Raw genomic sequence first — 16,972 nt, forward strand, 5'->3', positions numbered from 1 at the left:
CCTCCCTCCCTCCCTCCCTCCCTCTCCCTCCCTCTCTCCCACATGTGCACACAGTCACAAACACACAGACATGTGCATCTATAAGACACACTTACGCTCCTACCAACAAGAGGAGGCACATCCACCGAAAGATCAAATTTTGTTTAGGCCTGCATAAGTTATCACCACTTTCCAAATAAATAATTAAATTATGAGTCCTGGTATATGAGGAACATAACCATCTACTTGTTGATTTGCTCTTTGCCGTTCTTTGTCTTTCCCCTAGGGATGTGCAAAACCGCATTTGTGTTGCTGGTGGTGATCCTACTCTTGTGGAATCTCCTACTGAACCCCTATGGTCTTCTCAAGGTACTCTTGACTAAATGCCAGCATGTGCATCGTATAAACTTTAATTGTTCTTCTCTGTTTCTAGGATTAGTCTCAGTAGAGAAATATTAAAAATTAGTCCTGTGCTTTAGTGAATATTATTGGATTTTGGTAGCATAAATTGGAATTCAAGATCTTTATATCTGAAAATGGGGTTCGGAAGGTCAGGCCTTTTGTTGTGGAAGATATTACGTGTCAACTCTTGGAACTGAAGCATAACTTCTCATTGCAAAACAAAGAGACAACCATTTGGGAGGTGCCTGTTATGTACACTCTGCAATTTGGACTAACTAAGTTCTTCTTCAGCAAACACTGGACTGGCTGTTGATTTCTTGTACAATCTGGAAATGTTATTTAGCCTGTAACTATCTCTTCGATTTGCCTCATTTCTCTATGAAATGTCGTAGAAGATATGGAGTGTACTCTTGATCCACTTATATTCAGAGCTAGTATTCTATGGTATTTCTAATCTGCCTGCAAAAAGCATTTCAGCAGTTTGATAATTGAGCTACTATTCTTTTTGCTGTAGATGAGCACTTAGAATAAGCTTGTATTTTAGCTTGAGAGAGCAAAGTAAGCCAATGACTGCACTGAGTTGGAACAATTTCTTTTGTTTACGCTGTGAAGTACAGTTATAACAGGGCAACTGGAAACAGAGAAAGGAAGACACTCTCAACCAATTGACAAACTTGGAGGTTATCCAAGAACAAAGTCTCACAAATGATGAGATAATGTAGGAAGTCAAATTCAGCTATGGAGTTTGAAGATGTATCAAAAAACGAGGAGATAGTATGGAAACAAACATCAAGGATACAATTGTTGAAACGAGACAAAAATAAAAAATATTTCTGTAGGATATCTACTGCTCATAAAAGGGCATATTCCATAGATAACCTGAAGGTGTGGGAGGGTGTTGAGGTGACAAATCTTGAGGGGATCAAAGAAGCTATTCAGAATTTGTACAAGAACATTAACATGGAGACTGAAGAGTGAAGTCCAGAATTAGTGCTACATGAAGTTACAGAGATCTCTGTCAAAGGACAAGAGGGTTTACACGGACAATTTGATGAGGCAGAAATCCTAGGAAGCAATAAATTGTCTGCAATGGAGAAGGCACCTGGGCTTGATGGATTTCATATGTCCTTTTTTCTAGCTCATGAAAGAGGACATTTTGAAGACACTCCAATACATTCATGAAAATCAGAAGTTTGAGAAAAGCTTCAATGCAATCATCATAACTTTGATTCCAGAAAAAGTTAGGAGCTTCAGAGTTGAAAATCTGTAGACCTACAAGTTTCATAGGTGGAATGTACAAGATTGTGGCAAAGTTACTAGCTGAAAGACTTAACAAGGTAGTTAACAATTTGGTTAACAAGCATAAGATGACATTTATAAGAGGGAGGCAGATCATGGATGCAACTCTAATTGCTGATGATTTATGGACTCTAGACTTAAAGGTGCAAAAGCAGGTGTCATGTGCAAGCTAGACATAGAAAAAACTTATGATCATGTCAACTTGAAATTCTTGCTGAATATTCTTATTAGACAAATGGGCTGAGAAATGGATAGAATTTTGCATTTAAACTGGTAGGTTCTCTTTTCTTGTGAATGGAGAAACTAGAAGCTGTGGGTGTTTTGCTTCTGAAAGGGGGGCCTTAGGTAGGCAAGGTGACCCCTTGTCTCCTTTCCTGTTTATACTAGCAATGGAAGGATTTGATAGCATGATGAGGATAACATTGCAGAATAGGTGGGTTAAAGGTTTTGAGATAGAAGACAGTAGGGCGACAATGGAGGTATGTCATTTACAGTATGCTGATGATATAGTGATATTTTGTGGTCATGCATAAACTGACTCATCAGGTTGACTGAATAGTTTATGTTGGTCTAGTGTGTGTGAGCAATTGATTCTTCCAATCAATCTCTAATATCTCTCCTTATCAACTTGCTCTCCGACTCCTGTTTGAAACTTGTGATTACTTTCGATGGGCAAATTTGCTGGTTTGCAACTTATCATACCAGTCTCTTGGCAATCTAGAATTTACTTCCTTTTGAGAGATAGAACCCTCTTTTTGACATAGAAACTTCAATTCCCAATAAATGTAATTTTCCTGGATCATTGATTTCCAATTCTTGTGCCAACAACTTTTCAATTGGATTATCTCCTCTTTCTCATCTCCTATTATGTCATTAACATAAACTATGAGAAGAGTGAGTTTACTCTTTTGTTGTCACGAAGAGGGTATGGTCAACATTGGTTTGTTGGTAGCCAAAAAAGATCGTTGCTTTACAAGATCTATCAAACCAGCTCTAGGGAATTGCATAAGACCGTATAAAGTTTTCTGCAATCTGTACACCTTACCTTGACTTTGTTCAGTATCAAATCCAATAGGGATCTTTATAATTTTTTTGAGATAAAGGTAATTGTGTATTCACAATAGGCTCATCATCAAACAGAGCATAGGTCACTTACAATCTCATCAGAGCATGTCAAAACTATCCTATGGGAGATCACAAATATCCTATGAAATCAACAAAAAGTTCTATATTCCCCACCATATTTTGCTTACACCAAAAATACAAAAGGCTAAGGCAATTCATTCTAATCTTCTGGGTGTTGTTTCTCTTATCCTCAAAGCATCTTGCATTTCTTTCTTTCCACAGAGTCCACCAGATGCAAGTTGGGATTAACTCCCACCAATCTTCACCAGAACCTCTTCTTCCTATCTCCTCCCAGCTGTATAATACGTCCTTAGTAGTCCTTGGCATTACCCAATACACACCAAGTACACAGTGAAACTTTCTATAGGGATCTATATATACACCTCTTTTTTTAAGTTTCCATGAAGAAATGCATTTTTCTCTAAATTGTTGCAAGTCCCAATCAAGCTTAGCTACACAACACAAAAGAATTCTAATGGTGTTCACTTTAGCAACATGGACAAATGTCTCTTGATAATCCACTCCATAAGTCTAAGTCAATCCCCTAGCCGTCAATCTTGCTGTGACATGTTCCCAAGTCTCATTTTTTGACAAGGCCTTAAGTTTTTCAATTATAGCCTGCTTCCATTTAGGATTTCCAAAGCTTCCCTACAATTCTAGAAAATAGACAAAAGAAATAGACAATGCCAAGGGATCTATAGGAGGGAGACAGAGAATTATAGGAGAAGATTAGATAAAGGATAGGAGAAGATTAGATAAAGGATATTTGGTGCAAGATTTGACTCTTTTTCTATGAGAAATTGGCAAATCTAATTCATTAGGGAATGCAGATAACTCACAAGTAGAAGAGGATTTAACTTCGGCAAATTGCATGATTTCTTTTTCTGCACTGTTTCTCCTTGTGCACGTTATCAAATTAGGTCTACTCAAATGACCAATAGTCTCCCCTTGAATTCTTTCTCCAATTTCACTTTCCCCCGGTATTGGTTTCAATAATGGAAATAAGGAGAACTCTATTGCTCTCCCCCTAAAGAGGTGACAATGTAATACTAAAATAGGGCTCATACTCTCGAAAGGTATCATGCTGACAAAGGATCTGCTGGAGGGAGGGTGATAGCATGTGTATCTTTTATATATATGTAGGAGAATACCTAGTAAAGACAAACTTAAGGACTCTAGTATCAAGTTTCCTAGATCATGGTGTGAACATAGTACACACGGCCAAACACCTCCATAGGAACAATATATTTATTCTCACCCTTTCAAGTTTCTAAAGAAATTTGAAAATTGAGGGTTTTAAGTGGCATTCTATTGATAAGATAACAACTAGAATGACACCCCCAATAGGTTTTTGGTAGATTCATGTTTAACATAAGAGATCTTGCCACTTCTAACAAATGCCTATTTTTCCTTTTCAGCAACCATGTTTTGTGCACTAGTATAGGGACACCTAGGTTGATGGATTATCTCATTGAACTCCAGATAAGCACCAAATCCTTAATCAAGTACTCTATGCAATAATCAGTTCGCAAGATTTTAATCTTAGCCACTAATTAAGTACAAATCATCTTATGAAAGGACTAAAAGCACGAAAAAACCTCAAATTTGGCCTCTAACAAATATACACCTAATTCATCCTAGTGCAACAGTCAATTTAAGTAACAAACCATCAAGTACCAGGCAAAGAAATTGTTTGAATAGGACTTTATACATCATGTATAGTCGCAAAAGGAGTTGTAGTTTTATTATCACTCAAAGGATAAGAGTTTCTAGTAATACCATGTAGTTTTAAGTATGTGTCCTTTGTATGTTTTGGTTTTCCACAATAATCATAGTGAAGGTGGGTCATTATCGGAATTGGATGCCCTTGGTTGCTCATGAGACAGTTAGCCCAGACTTCTCAGTTGGTGCCGAATACAGCATGAACCCTCGTTGACTCTCTTATATATGCTTCCCAGTACTAATCCAAGGAAGGAAAACTTTCAAAAATCAAATAAGGACTCCCAGCATTTCAGTGCTCTGGTATGCAGGAAAACTTAGATCCAATATTTTGAAAATAGTGGGACCTGGATGGGTAGGCTTGGAATAGGCCAACAACCACCAGAGGAAAGATCTCCCTGAGTAAGTCGTTGGACAAGGGCCTACTCTCTGGTGCGTGTTATTGACACGTTGTGATTGATAGTGTTGTCAATAGCGGGTGTAGTGTTTTTTAGCAGAGATTCTTGCTGGGTTTTGGTCGTCGGTGCAAGGAGAAGCTTGTGGTGGTGTTGGTTTTTGGACACCACTGTTAGAAAGCAACTCCGACATGCACAACCTTTGGAAACAAAGTGGAGCAGTAAAAGAGAGAAAAACTCAAACCTCTTCGAATCCTAGTGTTGTGAGGGAGAAAACTCACCTAAAAAAGACAACAATGGCTCTAATACCATGTAGATTTTGAGAATTAGAAAGTTTTATTGTATTCCATTATATTTGTACAACATATGAGCTTGAGTATTTGTAAATTAGTCCTATCTCTAATTTAGGGATGATAATTAATCAAATAAAATAATATCTATAATTAAGCTAGGGGATAAAATCTTCTTGAATCAAGCTTATTGAATTATCAACAAAAAAGGATATACTTTGACTGGTAATGTAGATGATCCTATGGTTGTTATAGATATCCTAGGTTCTTTGTAAGTTGAAGTAGGTTCTAGTTTTGTTTTGAGTACTCACAACTGTATGTAGCTCCATGATGTAAATTTGGGATCCCAGCCTTTAGTGTTGAAGATTAATACACAAAAATGTTACCTTTGTCAAAAAAAAAATATTGAGTTCATATATGCCTTAGTATTCAACTGTAAGATTCTATATCCTGTGTTGTTGTTTGATCATGTTAGATCTTGTTTCATGATTAGCTCTATACTTGCAATATGCCAAGACTGATTTCTCTTGTTCCTTGCATTTATTTGCTATTCTTTTCGGGTGCAGGGGAGCTGTACTTTGTAACTGACAGGAAAAGTGGGTTTTGGAATATCTACAAATGGGTAAGTCCTCATCCGTGTGATGTCATAGTGTCATACTGATTAAATCTCTGCCATCTGTTGTATAATCTTTTATCGTGCCTAATGTCTAAACTTGAACTTCTTATGTCTATCTTCTGTCTAGCCTACTGGCTTAACTTGAACTTCTCTTCTAGGGTATGATTGCATCTAGTTGCTTAAAAGTTTTCTTAATAACCATCTCATCTTCTTTGAGTTCTAGCCTAAACTTGCGTTCTTTTGCTCTTTACGAATTTGACCCTTGTGTTTTTGACTTGCTTAAGACTTAAAGTTGTGGATACTTGGTAGATGTTGCATTAGCTTAAATTCTATTGCATTACAAATATGGGGAACCTTCAGTCTGGCTCTTTATTAACCACATTCTTGTTATAGAAGATGTGAAGTTGCATTAATAAGAAATGAAGTGGTTAAAACTCTGATATTTTGGAGTCAAGGCTTAAAAATTTCAATTCGCTAGATACTGCAATTATAAGAATATGAAAAAAAATTATTGCTATAATGGCCTCCAACTCTAACTTAGTCGTATTATTTAGTGTTTAACAGACACTACCTTATTAAGCGTTTGACCATTTATTTCAAATATTTTTCACTTTATTTGGAATTTATCAAGTTGAAATTGAAGATGGATTTGGTTGTACTTTTTGCGAAGAAGGGAAGAGAACATTTTGTTTGGAATTTATAGAGATGGAGTTGGAACTTGGAATATAGGTTTGGAGCACTTTTCCTAATTTAGAATCCAGCTCCAAGTTGGATTTGGAAATTTTATAACTTAACACTGATTTTGAAATAAAGTGAAAAAGTATTCCAGAATAAATGTGAATAATTCTCATGGCCAAACAACTCCTCTGCACATAAGCATTACACTTTCAGTCCTCCGCTGAAACACTATTTGGATGGAAAATGCAAAACATTTAACTTTTACATGAACTTTTGCATAATAAAAGAGAGAATTTACCTTACCCTTCCCACGCTAACCATAATCCAACTTTATGGATACTATATGCCAAAGAGATAATCTGAAGTTCTGCCACGGCCCCTTCCCCTGACCCAGTAATGAGGTACAGAGGGAAAGTGAAAAAGAAAAACAAGCTTTTGTGCTTATTTCAGTTTCTGCACAAGCAGACTTCCATTTTTCGTGTTATTTATGGTGCTGGATATTGGGCCTGGAATATGCATCAAAGATTCAGCATCTATGTGGAAAATAATGAAATATCTACCAGTAACACATCCTTGTTATTGTTGCTGGCACTGAACTCATACATTAAGTGAGACAGTGTAAACTTGATTGGCCTGTTTTATTTATTGTTGACAGGTAGAGTCTTCTAACGAGGTGCTACCAGTTTACTCCCTCGATGCTGAGTTTACAAGACCCTTATGGGTATTTGGGATGAAGTCTTATGACTTTCTTAAGAACCACGACCAAGATACTTTAATTGCCTGCAGTTACAGGTCAAGCTGATGAGTAGTTTGCTATTTAATATTTTGTGTGTATCATGATATTTGAAATCATAGTGCTTTTATTCTGATTGTTTTGGTAACAAAGAAGTTCTTTATCTGGTTTCTCACATTCCTCTTCCTCTCGCTCAGGGGAAGGGAATCATTCAAATTGATGCAGTTCATCTAATCTAAATTGAAAAATATGTGCAGGGAGAATGGGAAGTCATATCTTGGAGTTTTGGATGTTAACCTAGGCAAAATATCAGTGCTTGATATTCCTTTCACAGATATAAACAACATAGTAAGTTCTTGGTAGCACAAGCTGTACTTAAGAGCCCGTTTGGATTGGCTGAAAAAAGCAGCTTTCAAAAATTAACTTTTTAAAGTCAAACTTAAATGACTTTAAGTCAAAATAAAAAGTAGGTACTCCTACTTTTGTTTTTATCTGTTTTAAAGTATTTTTTTAACTTATTTTTAGTTATTTTTAACTTTGTCAAACACTCTCAAAAGCTAAAAATGACTTACAAGTAGATTTGACCAACTTTTAAGCCAATCCAAACAGGCTCTTAGTGTCCTTTATGAGTTTTTATCATTGTGCTGGTCTTGATAAATACCTTATCACCTAAACAGACTTCTGGGGTTCATGGCTTGTATGTTGAAGGAGCATCTTCTGTTCATCCATCGTCAATAGCTAAGGTTCTTTAGACAAACTTTCTAGTTGCTTGAAATTTTGAAAACAGTACTTATAAAACTATTCTAGATCATTCTTTTAGCATTTTTTCTGTTATTTCTGCAGGTTACTTTGGATGATCAGAGAACAAAAGTAATTGATTTCAAGATTATGTGGTCGTCGTCATCTGTTAGTGAGTTGTATAACTCCTATTACAGTCGGCCAGAGTTGATAAAGTTCCCAACAGATGTGCCCGGTCAATGTGCATATGCATACTTTTATCCACCAACAAACACCGACTTTCAAGCTAGTCATGGAGAAACACCTCCATTGCTCTTGCGAAGTCATGGTTATTGTTTCCTTCATTAGAACTGCTTCTTCCTGTCTGATTTTCTTAGTTAAAACGCTGGACTAATTGGTTTCTGTATGAGATGTTAATGTATAGTTTATGATGATCCAGGAGGTCCTACAGCTGAAGCACGGGGATGTTTAAATCTTAGCATTCAATATTGGACCAGTCGTGGTTGGGCCTATGTGGATGTGAATTATGGTGGAAGCACTGGTACACACATGGCCTTTTTATTCCTTCCATTGTTGGCTTGTTATTCTTTCTATATTGTTTCTTGATTAGGGGACTATTTTGAGAGTTTAAGTTTTTTGAGGGAACATCATTTCCTGCATTTATTGACTGATTGTCAGAACCTTTGATATGTATAAAAAGGAAATGTACGAAATTACTTTATATTGGTAGAAAAAGCAGAGGCGACCAAGGAATCAAGATGGCGTATGGCACAGTGGTAGATTAGTTAGCTGCTGTTAAGTTTGTTAACATCATTTTGTTTTTGGCTCATATGAAGGTTATGGCAGAGAATATAGAGAAAGGCTATTGGGAAGTTGGGGAATCGTGGATGTTAACGACTGCTGCAATTGTGCCAAATTTTTGGTAACATCAAAAAATTGAGTTTATTCATATATTCCTTTAATGCTGCTAATAATTTTGTAAGTCATGGTAAATTAGTCTGTTCATCCAGGTTGACAGTGGAAGGGTTGACAGTGAAAGACTTTGTATTACAGGGAGTTCAGCTGGTGGTTATACAACATTAGCTGCACTTGCATTTAAAGATGTTTTCAAGGCTGGAGCTTCCTTGTATGGTGTGAGTGAATCATGAAATTTGTTTGTGATAAGTAATATCGCATTTCCATATCCTACCTGATCTCGCGTGTGCAACCAGAAACTGATCATAAAAATATGGAAAATACACCCAAGGGTGTGACCTAGTGGTCAATGAAGTGGGTTGAGCACCATGAGGTCTTAGGTTCTAGTTTTGACAAAAACACTGGGTGATTTCTTTCCATTTGTTATAGAATTGGTGGACATAGTGATATGGTACCTGTTGTTGGTGGGAGGCGGCAGGTATCCCCTAGAATTAGTCGAGGTGCGCACAAGCTAGGCCAGGCACCACGGTCATCAAAAAAATAATATATGATAGAAAATTTTGTAGTTAAGGCTGGTGCCTATATATATGGGCATTCTGTTATCTTAGATGATCATCTTTAATGTAGAACAGCATCAGTTTGGTTCATAAGTTTACTCAAAGCTTCTTATGTATCATTTATCAACCAGTTTTTAGTTTCAATGCTTTATGCCATCATCTTTCATTGAACAGATTGGTGATCTGCAATTGCTGAGAGCAGAAACTCACAAGTTCGAATCTCACTATACTGACAATCTAGTTGGTAATTATCTAATCAATTAATGTTAACAATCTATTTGCTTTAAGTCTTTCTGCTGATTGATGTTTATCAGTATGTGTTGAGGCCTTTTGAATAATTGCAGGGGACGAGAAGGCATATTTTGAGAGGTCGCCTATCAATTTTGTAGACCACTTTTCCTGCCCCATTATTTTATTTCAAGGATTGGAGGACAAGGCAAGCACAACATGTCCCTTTTAATGTCATAATCTTCGGGTATTTTACATATGGTTATATAACTATTTCTTGTTTTCACAAAAGTCACTTAACTATCTTTTCTAACACAAGTCATTAAACTTAAAGATACTAACTAAAAAGTCACATAGCCCGAAAATGCTAAACTTTCCAATGCAACTCCTTTTTACTTTTAAAAAAAAAAAAATACGAATTGAAATTCAGTTAAAGCTTTGACCTGACTTGACCCAAAATCCAAAAATCAAACCCATATGAAGAAAGTAAAATATCAAAAGAACTAGTAAAATTACGCGCGCCTCGCGCAGGAATTTAAGATCACAGAATTTATAAACTAATACTTAAAACCTATCAGTCATTAAAACTAAAACACTATATTATCTTACATACAAGATTACGTAGTAACGAACATTAATAATGTAAAGAAAAATGATAATTATAATATCTTATCATTTATTCTTCAATCAATCATCTTTAATTTGATTTTATAATTTATCCTTTTGCTTCCAGGAACTGTTACTATTTGATAGTTTTGGGGAATCAAATGAACATCAACCTGAGATATTAAATTTTCTAATAAATAAATAATCGTTGGTGAAGGGATAAATAGATTTAAAAGGCTGAAAAAAGTGAACAAATATTCTAATTCTAACGTGTAGAAGTTCAGCCCTACCTTTTGCTTTACATATATTATTTTAAAGTTTCCCATTTAAATGTGTCATAAGTAATTATTAAAATGGAAAATGAAAGGGAGAATGTATCATATTGGACAACAATTCAACTTATTATATATACTTGAAAGGGAAAAATATTACACAAAACTATTCGGTTTGTTTGGGTGTTTTTTAAAAATCAACATACAGGAGTGATGAAGTTCAATTTGAAACTACACTTCTATTCCATTCGCAGTGTCGAGAAACACATTTATTACTTCAAGAAAAGTATTTACAATTTGCAGTAAACTTGAGAATCTGTCCATACTTCATATTGAATATGAGCAATTAGTTTATTGTGTAGTTATCTATGTATTTGGAATTAAAAGAGGCTCCAGTCTAGTCATATTCCTCTATAGGTCATCCGGCACATCTTTGAACCCATGTCAAAAGTTTATTAATTCTTGTTTTCTTTTCCTGGTTCACTTCGCACATCAAGGTGCGATAAAGTTTTTAAGGTCTTTATGTCCTTACAATGGCATACCAAATTTGAATTTTGTCTTCAAGAGATGGTAGTATAGATCTTCAAGGATTTTTTTTTTTGTATCTTCAACAATTTCAGTAGAGAAAACTTGCAAGAATACTCAATTAACGTGTGTTAGTTAATCTGTACTAACAAATATTTATAACAATAACTTTGCATAAACATAACAACAAAGTTTGAAACATGTACTCAAAAACAACAATTAATATCATAAGCATAAATTAATGGCCGTAAAAAAACATACCAGGATCTGTAACAATAGAATGAATCAGAAAGGAAAAAATCGAGCTCACTAAATGCACAATGTCCCCTTAAGGAAATTATTCTCCTCTAGTACCCGAGGTTTAAAAGAATAGATCCTCTCAAGATGGAACAATTCTATTCACCAGTGTATTAATACTAAAACAATTGTGTCGTACACGAAGAAGAAAAAGTTCAAAATTTTCGTTGTTTTAAAATGAAAGGAAATCCCTCTATTTATAGACAACAATGGGTAGTGTCAACAAATGCTTATTGTGCCTTATCGGAAAGGTTACAACTCTTTGGAAAAGTTACAACCCTTCGGAAAGGTCACTACCTTTCATAAAAAGTCACAACTTTTCATGAAAGGGGAAGGCTAGTTTTGGAAATAAATAAATTAAAAGGGAATCCTGGTTTGTGGTGGCGCCACGTAGGTGGGCCTAGGGTTTTGTATATATATGTATATATGATATATGATATGACGGTCCTTATCCTCATTTTTGCATTCGTCCATAAATCTCTTAAACAAGGCTCATTACTCGCTCTTGTTCCATTCCAAATTTAGTCTTTCAAAGTCTTGGCTTTGTGTTTTTGTCTGAAATTTTGATACATGTCTAACACAATTCCTATGATCATCATTAGGGTACATATCCTTCACAACTTCGATCAATCCCCCTCAAAATTTTTTGGTTCTATTCTTTTGATATTTACTTTCTTCATATGAGTTTGGATTTTGGGTTCATTTTATTTATTAGATTTTTATAAAAGAGTTATCATTGGAAAGTTTTGCATTTTCCGGCTTTGTGACTTTTTAGTTAGTATCAAAAAGTATGATGATTTTTGTGTTGGAAAAAATAGTTAAGTGACTTTTGTAAAAACAAGTGATAGTTATGTGACCATATGTGAGTTTACCTCATAATCTTGTGCATATGTCATTCTTTTATAGAAGAATTGCCTACATTGATCTTTTCCCTCAACTCTCTTCCCCATAAATATTTGACAACCTCCTTTAGTCTTTGGCAAGCTGACTCTTTCATATTTCCTCTTTCTTTGGATATATTTTTGTATTGGCATAATACATAATCGTGTCCTTTAAGTTGGCCTCAGTTGGCATCTATGCCCTCAAACTTTGGGTGTGCACAAGTAAACACTTAAACTTGTATAAAGTTGAACACGTAGACACACACGTCTTACATGGTAATTTGCGTGAGATACACTCGAGCTGATTTATAGTATGCCACGTAAGGCACGTGTGTCTATTTGTTCAACTTTATACACGTCTAAATGCCTACTTGTGCACACCAAAGTTGGAGGGCATAGGTGCCAGATGAGGCCAAGTTAAATGACACGTTTATTTGTTATGCCTTTTGTATTTTATGCAATAGGTTGATCTGCTGAACTTGTCAGAAATAGTAAGTTCTTAAACCTTCTATTCATGTTCATCCTGTGACTAAGTACCATCTTTCTGGAAAATTGTTTTGATGCAAATACATTCAATTGATAAACGCAGCTTGCACCGAAGTGCATGGTCTTTTGCCTTGCTCATCATAAGTGTTGGATATTTAGCTAGTATAACTTTTGGATCTTTAAAACAGTTCAAGTCAATTTCATATGGTTTGTTATGGCCTCTACCTTAAACAACATGATAATGGAAATGGGAGAAATGAAGCAATCTACCTTTGTTTTTAATTGCTGTTGCTTGTTGGTAGAATTGAGCTTTCCATCCCTTTTTACAGGTAGTTTCACCTGATCAAGCACGCAAAATCTACCAAGCGTTGAAGGAAAAAGGGTTGCCTGTTGCACTCGTTGAATATGAAGGAGAGCAGCATGGTTTCCGTAAGGTATGTATTCCAGACTTTGAGGATAACTTATAACCTGTCAGCCTTGGAGGAAATTAGCTGATTCTTTTTTTTGGTCATATGCAGGCAGAAAACATTAAATTCACCCTTGAACAACAGATGGTGTTCTTTGCGCGTTTGGTGGGACATTTTGAAGTGGCTGATGAAGTTACCCCCGTCAAAATTGATAATTTTGACTGAGGTATACAATCACCGGATGCTCTTCGTCATGATAGAGTTGTTCAATACCTGTTTGCCATAACTAGGAAAGTTTTGATGATAGGAGAGAGAAGCAACAGGATGACCTAATTTTCTGGAGGGGTAAATAGGCAATGCTTCTGGGGAATATGTGGAGAAACATATTGTTATAATATCATCAAGATTTAATGATCAGAGAAAGAACATAGAGTTCATGGAACACATGGAGTTTGTTCTTGGAAGTGTATTACAGATTGCTAAATCAGGAAAATAAGCCTTAAGGGAGAGGAATTTGGAACTCCCTCCCTTGGGTTGTGCAATGCCAGATGTATTTTCTCTCTGTTGAGTAATTCTGCTTCTCTTTAGGCTCTGATACCATGTGAAAATGAAGACGAAAGATAAATCTCATTAAATTAGTTAAGAAGACATAATACTAGAAACCTCCTTTTATAAAACTTTAAACTGGAGAACGTGTGGACAAGTTTCTTAATGATCGAGTTCTTATAACAGCTTGAGTAGCTTAAGAAATTTTTGAAAAAAAAAGAAAGAAGTGATACCAGTTAGTCTGAAGCCTTGAGAAAGAAACTGTAGTTTCTACATCTCTAGATTTGTAATGTGGTTGCACTTGAGGCTCACCAACCTTTAGTCATTAGTCCATGACCAACTCCTAGAAATGTTCATTTATAAAATATCTAATTGATATCTTATAGCTTATTTAGTTGTAACTTTTAATTAATATAAAATAATTAGAAATAGTTGCTTTTGGTTCAGTGATGAAGGCAGTACTAGTAGTACAAAATGGGTCTGTGATATTTGCGCACATAAAAAATACACAAATTATAAATGAGACATAACTTTAGATAAATGAGTTGAAAAGCTATGTCCTGGTGCATATGCATTTACAATAAAAAGAAGAGATCAGGGGTCGGCAAGGGCAAAACTACGACAAACCCAATAACTTTTGCGTACTGCTTTAAAAGGCGGGGCGTGAGGCAGTGCGTTTTACTTAGTATAGGGCGAAGCGTAAGCCTCGAAACGTGGTGCGTAAGTCCTATGGATCTTTAAATTTTTTATTTATAATATGGTATAATATTATAATAATACAATTACAAAAATATATCAATAGTTTGAAATAATTATAAACATGATTAAAATAACTTAGAGAAAAAATAAAACTTCTAACATGATTATTCAAGTATAATTAATCTAATATCTTAACTTTCTAATAATAAAAGAAACATTATTTCTAAAAAATAATCAATAAAACTTACTAGTATTATAAGAAAAACATCGAATAAAAATAAAATTACTTTCAAATAGCTAAATAAAATATGATAATTTTGAGACATATGACAAAACCATAAAGACCTGTGATAAGTGAAAAAGTAAAATTTCGCTACGTTTTTTGAAAGAAATATTATGTAATATATAATCATCGTCATAGTGTTAACAGTAAAAATGCGATACTACAACTTGTTATTTGAGTTACACTCAATATTCTTATCTCTATAGATTTAAAATTATTAAGTATCATTCATTTATTCAAGAATTATTAGGGTCAATAAAGTTAACTAAAGATTTTAATCCATAATTTATGTAAGATCTGTTGTGCGAGCCCCGAGCGTTGGGCGTGCTTGGGGCGTACAGTCGGGTGCCTAGAGAGTAAGTCTTATAGAACTAAGCCCACACTTGAATCTCGGGGCGTTTTACTAGAGCCCCACCCTAGGGCGAGTCCTAACAGAGTCTTTTAAAACACTGAATCATATATTTGTATTATCAATAAATATAAATAATAGTGTATATTATTGGCATGTTTGAATGCGATGTTAGTATATTATAAATTCACATTATGCTCTTCACTTGTTACCCGAGGCTTATCGATCATTTGTATTTAACATAGCTAAACTAATATTTGAAGTATTTACAAAACTAATATTTGAACTTTGAAGTGTTTACAACTTCATAAGAGAGCTTTGACAATCTACCACTGTTAATTCATCATAGTATCTTAGAGTTTTTCACTTTTATTCATCTTTGTATTCAAAAGATGGCATATCTAACTTGTATTTTGTTGGCATATCTAACTTGTAATTCATATCACTTGTTGGGGTATTTTACTCTTTTATGTATTTTATTGTTTTCCATTTTGGGTATGTTCATGATGTATGGTTTGCAGTGTCATCATGACTTAATGAAATTTGAATCCTCCAATTATACACTCACGTAATACCTTTTCTTTCTTCTTCCACCAACCCCTCTACTAAGATCAACAAAGCAGTTAACACAAGCTGACTTATTTTATATGACAATAAAATGTCTATGTATATCTATGTATCTATTAAAAACATGAACTCCCTAACTTGAAATGTTAAATTACTATAATACCACTATTAAAAAATTGCCAAAAAGCAACGGACAAAAAAGCGACGCCAATTGCCACACCGTCCGTCGCTTTTAAATAAAAAAAGTTATTTTTAAAATTATTTTACAAAAAGCGACGGACGACATCTCTTAGTTCGTCGCTTTTTTCGTGGATTTTTGCGCCAAATATATGTATAATCAATAATTAATTATTTTATATAGGTAGCGACGCAATCCGTCACTTTTTATTTAAAAGAATTATTTATAAATTAAAAACTAACCACGCCGTCCGTCGCTTTTAATTAATTTTAATTGATTAATTATTTTTTTAAAAGAGCGACGGACGGCATCTCTAAGTCCGTCGCTCTTTGGTCAAAATGACTAGTCAAACATTTAAGAAAAGCGACGGACAGCGTCTCTTAGTCCATCGCTTTTTGGTCAAATATTTTAAAAAAAGCGACGGACAAGGAGATGCTATCCGTCGCTTTTTTTAAATTATGTTGAACCAAAAAGCAGGTTTTCCCTCCATTTTCCCATCTCTCTTTCTCTCTCTTCTCTCCCTTCTCTCTAAAATCAAACTGTTGCGCCGCCGCCGCCGCCACCCCACACCGTCGTCGCCCTTCTCTCCTTGAGCATTAGTCCCGTCGGCGCCTTGCCCCGTCGGCGCCGCCACTTGTCGGCCCCACTGCCTCTTTTCCTTAGCTTGTTAAGGTTAGGGTTTAATTTTAGTTTTTTTCAATTCTAGTAATATTTGATTTGTTATAAATTGGTATATTGTTTTAGTTTGATGAATTGTGTTATTCAATTGTTAATTTGTATATTTGATTATTGTTAGTTAGGGAGAGGATTGGAGGTTTTTGATTTCAGGGTTTTCTTCTAAATTGGAATTTTTTAAAATATGATTGTGAATTGATTATTAGAAGTTAGAACTAACAAATAATTAGAAGTTCGAAGTTATAAAGTTAGACGTTATATTAGTTGCATTTTCCAACTTTGAAATTCTTGAATTTAGTATGTTTGATGGTTGAAGTTAGAAAAACATTGAATTGTATATGAAAGTTAGATTACTTTGAAGTTAGAAAATATTGGATAGTATATGAGAGTGGAAATTAGATTAGTTGAATTTTCCAACTTTAGAAGTTCTTGAATTTAGTAAGTTTGAAAGTTGAAGTTAGAAAATTGGGGATTTTAAAATATGATTGTAAATTAAGTATTAGAAGTTAGAACTAACAAATAATTAG

The 16,972-nt window shown here is 34.8% G+C and overlaps 1 protein-coding gene across 2 annotated transcripts in view; it reads left to right on the forward strand.

Annotated features, from left to right (window-relative positions):
• Positions 1-13,716, forward strand: part of LOC102583576 (uncharacterized) — a 17,640-nt gene extending 3,924 nt beyond the window's left edge. The window contains exons 6-19 of one of the 2 annotated variants that reach the window (XM_015304030.1): positions 266-348; positions 5,776-5,831; positions 7,159-7,295; positions 7,494-7,584; positions 7,914-7,979; positions 8,080-8,302; positions 8,414-8,515; positions 8,811-8,896; positions 8,985-9,107; positions 9,621-9,690; positions 9,791-9,882; positions 10,408-10,458; positions 13,071-13,175; positions 13,260-13,716. In XM_015304030.1, coding sequence (XP_015159516.1) covers positions 266-348; positions 5,776-5,831; positions 7,159-7,295; positions 7,494-7,584; positions 7,914-7,979; positions 8,080-8,302; positions 8,414-8,515; positions 8,811-8,896; positions 8,985-9,107; positions 9,621-9,690; positions 9,791-9,882; positions 10,408-10,458; positions 13,071-13,175; positions 13,260-13,373 — 1,399 coding nt within the window. In that variant the 3' untranslated portion in view covers positions 13,374-13,716. The remainder of the gene's footprint in view (positions 1-265; positions 349-5,775; positions 5,832-7,158; positions 7,296-7,493; positions 7,585-7,913; positions 7,980-8,079; positions 8,303-8,413; positions 8,516-8,810; positions 8,897-8,984; positions 9,108-9,620; positions 9,691-9,790; positions 9,883-10,407; positions 10,459-13,070; positions 13,176-13,259) is intronic. The other variant, XM_006340492.2, reaches the window with a different exon arrangement.
• The last annotated feature ends 3,256 nt before the right edge of the window (positions 13,717-16,972 follow it).

The sequence above is a fragment of the Solanum tuberosum genome, unplaced genomic scaffold (genome assembly GCF_000226075.1).
Source record: "Solanum tuberosum cultivar DM 1-3 516 R44 unplaced genomic scaffold, SolTub_3.0 scf00019, whole genome shotgun sequence".
Taxonomy (NCBI): Eukaryota; Viridiplantae; Streptophyta; class Magnoliopsida; order Solanales; family Solanaceae; genus Solanum; species Solanum tuberosum.